The sequence below is a fragment of the Erythrolamprus reginae genome, unplaced genomic scaffold (assembly GCF_031021105.1).
Source record: "Erythrolamprus reginae isolate rEryReg1 unplaced genomic scaffold, rEryReg1.hap1 scaffold_141, whole genome shotgun sequence".
NCBI classification, from domain to species: domain Eukaryota; kingdom Metazoa; phylum Chordata; class Lepidosauria; order Squamata; family Dipsadidae; genus Erythrolamprus; species Erythrolamprus reginae.
Window position 1 is genome coordinate 112,068 of NW_027248549.1, and position 7,421 is coordinate 119,488.

Here is a 7,421-nt window from a genome sequence, read left to right on the forward strand (position 1 = left end):
GCCGGGCGGGAGGGAAGCCCGCGGCCGCCCCCTGCCCTCCAGCCCCGCCCGGCCCGGCGGCTCCGGCGCTCCCGCAGCAAAATCAAACCAGTCCGCGCGGCGGCTCGGCCAATGGGTGGCGAGGGCGGGGCGGGGCGACCAATGAGCGGAGGGCGGCTGACGTCACGGGGAGCCCGCGCCCCCCCCTCCGGCACGCCGCTCCGAGCCCCCCGATGGCGCCGGGACACCGCCTGGACGGTCCCCCGCCCCCGCGGGCCTTCCTGCAGAGCCTCCGCCCGCTCTACGACATCCTGGACGAGCGCCGTCGGGGCTACGTGCACCTGCGGGAGATCGAGTCGCGCTGGCGGCGGGCGGACGGGGAAGCGGGGCCGGCGGGGGTGCTGGAGGGGCTGCGGCGGGCGGCTCCCCCCAGCGGCTACCTGACCTTCGAGCGCTTCGTGCTGGGGCTCCGGCTGGCGCTCCCGGGCCCCGAGGAGAGCCCCGAGCCCAGCATCCCCGTCGGGCAGGCGCCGCCCCAGCCGCAGGGCCACCGAGCCGGTGAGGCAGCCGGAGTTCCGGAGCGGGGAGGCTCTCGGGCCACGCGCAGTCCCGCTCTTGGGGGGCGGGGCGCTTCCCGGGGGGGCGGCAGGCCAGGCCCAACACACCACGCGGAGCAGTCGGGGTTTGTGAGGAGGGGGAGATGGCTGGGGGGCCCTGGCCCTGCGAGGGGAAGAGCGGATTCGGGGGTGGGCTTCCCTGGGGGAATCCGGGGCTGCCGGAGGGCGGAGTGCAAAGCCGGGCAGCGGGAGGGACGGAGCAGAGGGGTCGCTTCCTTGTGAGGGTTGTGTGTTCAGCAGGGACCCCTCCCCCTCTCCTTAACCTGCGACCCCCTCCCCTTCCTCTTCCCCCCCCCCCGCGGCAGGAGAGGCCAGTGGGAGCCGGAAGCCCCTGAAGGAGCCGCTGGGACAGGAGGGTCCCTGCCAGGAGCCCCCGAGGCAGCCCAGCATCCGAAGGCAACGCCGGAGACACACCCTCGCCCACGGAGTGGACCAAGAGACGGTATTTCCCTCCCCCCCCTCCCCGTCCTGCAGAAGGCAGAGGGACACCCCCTCCCCTGGGTGGCTTCCCTGGCAGGGCGCTGGGAGTGATGGGGACTCTGGTTTTGGCCCTGGAGGGGGGTTGGAGATGGAAGGAGGGGCGGCTGCCTTGCCCACTGATGCCCTTCTCCCCCCCTGCAGCTGGAGCGGGAGAAGGAGCGGGAGAAGGAGCGGGAGTGCCTGCTGCGGGGGCTGGGGCTGGCGGAAGAGGCCCGGGGCTGGTACCTCCAGCAGCTCCACCGCCTGCAGGGCCACCAGAAGCAGCTGGCACGGAGCAGAGGCCGCCAGGTGAGGGGCAGAGGCAGGGGGGGGGCTGCAACCCCCCCCCCAGAAGGGCCTGACCCAGCCCTCCGCCCCCTTGGTCTCTCCAGGAAGAGGACAGTCGGACGGGGCTCAGCCCCCCAAGTGCCCCCCAAGTGCAGGAGCTGAGCCGGTGCCTGTGGAAGCTGCTCTCCCTCTCGGCCCAGGTGGGGAGGAGCCCCAGGCGGTGGGGGCAGGGGGAGGGAGGGGGCCCACAAATACCTCCCGGAGGCCAATCAGGTCCCACAGGGTGGGCCTCCTCCAGCAGGTGGGCGGGACCACAGTGGAGGGCCTTCTCTGTGGCTACCCCGGCTCTATGGACCCCACTCCCCACCCCGACGTCCAAACTGCTCCCACTCTAATGGCCGGCCTGGGGGCCGTGAAAATTGCAACTGTCGCGGCTGAACCGTGCACGAGTGGGCTGCGTGGACGTTCAGTGGACGTTCAGTCTTTGTCGGTTTTTATTGTTTTCATATTCAACTTCTTTTATAGTCTTATGTATTTTTTATATTGTCCCACTGGGAGGGGGCTGCATCGGAGTTGAATGGATGAATGAACGAATGGAGGAACAAGCAAACTGTGCTCGCATTTGCCTGGAGCAAGGCCCCGCTGCCCATAAGGACTAGAAACCTGTGATGTGCTAACCTTCCTTTCTCTTCAGCCTGGGGACTCGAGCCCCCCCACCGCCTCCCACAGCCCTCCTGCCACTCAGTCGGGCCCCTCCCCATTCGTGGGGCCACAACAGACCATCCACATGCTGAAAGAGCAGAACAGGCTCCTGACCAAGGTGAGGGGGGAGCAGGGGGAGCAGGGGCCCCCTCGCTCCTGTCTCTCTCCTTTGGGGGGCAGGTGGAGGAGGGAGGCCTTAAGCGGCTATTCTGCTAACACCGCTTTGCCCCCCCCTGCCCCCGCAGGAAGTGACGGACAAAGGCCGCCGGATCACCCAGCTGGAGCAGGAGAAGTCCGCTCTCATCAAGCAGCTCTTTGGAGCCAGGGCAGAAAGTACCAAGGACAGCAGCCAGCTGGACTCCACCTTCATTTAGCCTCAGACCCCCAAGAGACTGGGGCAATGGGGCGCCTCCCACGGGGTGGGTGGGGGGCTGCAGAAAGACCTGGACCCTCTTTGAATGCTGCCCCCTCGGATTCCCACGGGCAGCAGGAGGCATCACGGCACCATCTCTGGGGAAGGGTCAGGAAGGGGGCCGAGATCCCCACTCCCCTGCCCCAAGGAAGCCCCCTCCCCGACTGCAGCACTCCAGGGCGTTCAAAAAGTGTGGAGCAACCCCCTCAGCCCCCCTCCTGAAGGCTCCGGACTCTCACCTCTTCCGATAAGCCCGGCCTCTCTTTTGGGCCTGGGGGGTGAATTGGGCCTTTTGTAATATTTATGGCCGACGTTTCCCCACTGCTCTACTCCAGACTCTGCGTGTGGAAGGGCACAGATACGTCTGCACTTCCTCTTGTGCAATGGAAAAGCTTCGGAATCTGCCTGGTTTCCTTCGGGCTGAGAGGTAAGCCTTTCTGCCCCCCCCCGGCCCCCCAGGCTTCCTCAGCTGACAGGCTGCTCACAACTGGCTGCTTTTCATGGACAGAGGAAGCTGCCAAAGGATTTGGGACTCTCTGACCCCCCCCCCCCCCCCAGTTACTACAGAGGTCTCTGGCGTTTACAAATAAGCCTTGTTTTCTGCAAAGCATTTTTGAAGATATTTTTTAAAAAAAAATAATAATCAAGTACATGTGTTAGTTTTGTCATTGTGCAAATCCAAATAAAAATATTAGACCATATTTTGCTGTTGCTTTTATATTAGTGCCTGGCATGGATCAAAGGGGCTTTAGCCTGAAACTAGAGAGGCCCAAAAGACAGGAGGGTGTGGCTGGTTCTGCTCAAGAGACGCGGGAAAGGTTACAATTCAAAGTTCTGCAAGCAAGGAGAACTTTTTTGCTTGAAGAGGAAGCAGGGAGCAAGTTGGCAATAGCACTTAGACTTATAGGCCACTTCACAGGGCTTTGACAGCCCTCTCTAAGCGGTTTATAGAGCCAGCATAATTGGCCCCAACGATCTGGGTCCCTGTTTTACCCACTTTGGAAGGAGGGAAGGCTGAGTCACCCTGGAGCCGGTGGTGAGATTTGAACTGCTGAACTACAGCTAGTCAGTTAGCTGCAGGAGCCTGCAGTGCTGCACTCAACCACTGCGCCACCCGGGCTCGACTTAAGTTAAGGATCTGTGTTTAATTATCTGGATGGCTTTCTTTCCAAGTGGGCTTTTCAGGGAGTGGAGAGGCCGCTCTGCCAGCGAGTCTTCTTGGACGGACTTTCTTCCAAGTGATGAATCAGGTCATGAGTATTTTTGCACTGGGCTTTGGGGAGGGGGAGACGGGGGCTGAACCCAACCCAAGCGGGCTCCCCATCAGCTGCTCCTTCCCGGAAAAACAATGAGTGTTTTGTTCCTCTTTTGTTTTGGTTTTGTTCCTTCAGTGCGCGGCAGAGGCCCGAATCTCCAACTGCCCCCCACACACACACCCCAGACACCCCCACAGGGCTTCTCCCCACAGTGAGCATCCACGCCAGAGGCTCACACCACGTCCCAGGGGGTGTCAGGCAGCAGAGGCAGCCCTGGGGGGCTGGCACTGGCTCCAGGAACCAGCTCTCTCTGTCCTCCCAGAACTGCTGGGCAGGATTGGGGGGGGAGTAAGGGGGGGCTGGCTGAATGTTCAAAGTCCTGCCCCACCCAAATGTGCTTATGGCTTAGTATATGTTGCAAGACTTTGCCAGGAATCCGTCTGTTTTCAGTGTCCTTTCATTTTGTGCAAGAGATAAACGCTTCTTATCTTCCTCCAGGGAAGAATTCGGGGGGGGTGACCGGCTCCCACCTGGTTTCTGGCCCCTTTCTTTATTCTGTAGCAACCTGGGAGCCCCCCCACCCCCACCCGTGCAAGACGGCCCAGGCTCCGGCCCAGATGTGCTACGAAGGCTCTCTTGAATCACGCTAAGCCACAGACCCACACGGGAAGCCAAGACCAAACGCAGGACATCTGGGGTGACCGTCCAGTTAATCTCTTTCCCAAACAAACCCCAAGATCCCCAAGGAGGGGTGACTAGGTGGGAGCCCCCGCAGGGCTGGAGACACCTGGAGCCTTTGCTCACCTTTTGCCTCAACCTGTAGCAGCCTGGGCTCTTTTACCCTCCGAAGGGGGGGCATTATAGCAACAAAGGGGGATATTTGTAGCTCAGGGTCGACACGAGGGGTCTTTGGGGCTCCGTTGTCCCAAAGCTGCCAAACTGACGCTCTCTTCACCAGCCCCCAAGGCTGAGGGGTCAGGGCAGCTTTTCAAGCGAAGGGCCCCCTATTATGGGGATTTGGGGCTGTGCTAAGGGCAGAAACTGGGCTTGAAGTGTGTCGTGAAAGGCCCAGCAACACCAACACATCCTCCATTCTTTGTTATTGTGCCTCCAACTTCCGGGCAGTTGACCCTTTGCTGCCACTGACTTTGGCCATGAAGCATCTCCTGCTGTTTGTGCAGGAAAACCCCCAGGTATAGGAAGCGGCCTTTTGCCAGTCCAGCAATTCTGCATGGGGAGGGGGCTTTGGGGTCAAGGGGTCTCCAGCTGCCCCTTTGCTCCTTCTCTTGAAGGTAAAGTGAAACATCCTTGACAACGATGTAATAACCTGCAAAGCAACAGAGTAATAATAACATTATTTAATATCCCAATTAAAGGGCATAGAAGATGAGGATTAGTATTATTATTAATACTAATACTGGCGGCACAAGAACAGGCCATTAGGACAAATGCTCTCAAAGCCAGAATTGAAACATCAACAGACGATCCAAAGTGCAGACTCTGTAAAGAAACAGATGAAACCATCGACCACATACTCAGCTGCTGCAAAAAGATCGCACAGACTGACTACAAGCATAGACAAGATGCTGTGGCACAGATGATGCACTGGAACTTGTGCCGGAACTACCATCTACCAGTGGCAAAGAACTGGTGGGATCATAAGCCCGAAAAAGTGGTCAAAAATGAGCGAGCAAAACTACTGTGGGACTTCCGACAGACCGAATTCTGAAGCATAACACACCAGACATTGTGATTGTGGAGAAAAAGAAAGTATGGATCATCGACATCGCAATCCCAGGAGACAGCACAATTGAGGAGAAGCAGCTAGAGAAATTAGTGAAATACGAAGATCTAAAAATCGAGCTGCAACAACTCTGGCATAAGCCCGTGAAAGTCGTCCCAGTGGTCCTTGGCACGCTGGGCGCAGGGCCAGAGGATCTCAGCGGACATTTGAAAACCATCGAAATTGACAAAATCTCCATCTGTCAATTGCAAAAGGCCGCTTTACTGGGATCGGCAAACATAATTCACTGCTACATCACTCAGTCCTAGGTGCTTGGGAAGCGCCCGACAGGGGATGAAATACGAAATCCAGCACAGTGATCTCGTTTGCTGTGTTGTACTGACATAATAATAATAATAATAATAATAATAATAATAATAATAATAATAATAATAATACGGTCATACTACCTGAGTAAATCTGCCCTTTGGGGTCTTGACTGCACCTGAGCATGGAGGAGACGTGACCGTCCACAAAACCTTTGGCACATAAATCCCCTGACTTACTGCCCGGTGGTCATTGAGAAGGCATTCCAGATGTTACATCTGGAAGGAGCCAGTTCTGCAGAGGCAGGCTTAATGTAGGAATCTGGGCTTCTGCCCCACATCACCCCCCAACTCGAACCCCCCCCTTCTTCCTCGGCTTCCTCCGCTCTTAAGTTCAGGCTGGGGTCGCATCGCAGGATGTCTCCTCTCCAGGAATCCAGTGTTGCTTTGGCCTTGCGCCCATTCCTGCAACTGCAGATGTTTTGCTAAAGTCAGAATGGGTCGCACCCTCCTCTCCTTCCCAGAATTTGGGCCCTTCAGGAGGGAAAGGACAGGGGGCCAGGCCTTCAGGAGAGGGACCACGGGGAAGACGAAACGGCCTCTGGCATTTGTGGTGCCTGCAGCTCTACAACCCTCAGGCAGCAGCTGCTCCCCAATTCCCACAGCACCGAGACAGCCTGCACTCGAATATGGGGCAGGCCAAGGTCCCCTACTCAAACGAGGGCTTCGGCCCCACAATGAGCATCGTTCTTTGGCCAAATTCTGGGGGGGAAACCACCCGAGGTGGGTCTCCAGTGGTGGGATTCAAAAGTGTTACTACTGGTTCTGTGGCCGTGGCTTGGTGGGCGTGGCAGAGGAAGGACACTGCAAAACCCCCATTTCTTCCCGATCACCTGGGACTCAGGAGGCAGCGAACAGGTGGGGGCGGGGCCAGTCAGAGGTGGTTCTCCAAACAATATTCCCACCACTGGTTGTCCAGGACTGGCCAGAAGCTGCTGAGCCCCACTCCCCCCTGTGCTGGTCTCTCTCTGGTTAGTGAGCATCTTGAGGGCATCTGACCAACCTCCCTGGAAGCTCTTGAGCCAGGCTGTTTCGGCCCTGCCCGGTTGTCTCCTTGGATGTGGTCAGACAGGGAGGATAATCGCCCTTTGTCCCAGAGGAGTTATCCTCAAAAGACCCAAAAGTGGACATGCCAAGACAGGGGGCCCCCAGGCACTGTCTCTGCTTCCAAATGATTCCCATAGAAACGTTCGTGTTTTGTGCGGCTGGCATCTAATTTGGGAAGAAGGGAACGAACTAGAAAGTACAAGAGGACTCACTATAAATAGCAATTTCTTTATCCACCAAATCTCACGGGGGGGGGGGTAGTTTATGCTACAAATGTTGGTTTGTTCTCCTTCTCTGCGTTCTCATTGAGTTGGCATGGGGGGTCTTTGCCCGTTCCAGTTGCAGAAGGGCTGGTTGTAGGGCTGGTAAAAGTCTTTCTTGAGGTCCAGGATTTCAATCAAGGTCCACTGCTGGGCCCAGCAAGGGCATTGTAAGAGGCAGGGCCTTCTCGGAGTGGCATTCTTGGAAAGAACCCAATGTCCTCAAGCAACACAGAAGCACGCACTCTGGAGTCCAGACGGGCAACTGACAGTAGGAGACTGGACGAAGCTT

General features: G+C 58.0%; 1 protein-coding gene across 2 annotated transcripts; it reads left to right on the forward strand.

Moving 5' to 3' along the window:
• The first annotated feature begins 118 nt into the window (after positions 1-118).
• Positions 119-3,158, forward strand: LOC139155921 (suppressor APC domain-containing protein 2-like). Of its 2 annotated transcripts, XM_070731296.1 has the most exons (6): positions 119-537; positions 902-1,038; positions 1,218-1,364; positions 1,448-1,543; positions 2,038-2,163; positions 2,291-2,516. In XM_070731296.1, exons 1-6 carry the CDS (start codon positions 213-215, stop codon positions 2,417-2,419), a joined length of 960 nt encoding a protein of 319 aa, XP_070587397.1. In that variant the 5' UTR covers positions 119-212; the 3' UTR covers positions 2,420-2,516. The 2 variants fall into 2 exon arrangements, with proteins under 2 accessions (XP_070587397.1, XP_070587398.1); XM_070731297.1 differs by lacking the exon at positions 1,448-1,543 and having other exon boundaries at positions 2,291-3,158.
• Positions 3,159-7,421: the final 4,263 nt, after the last annotated feature.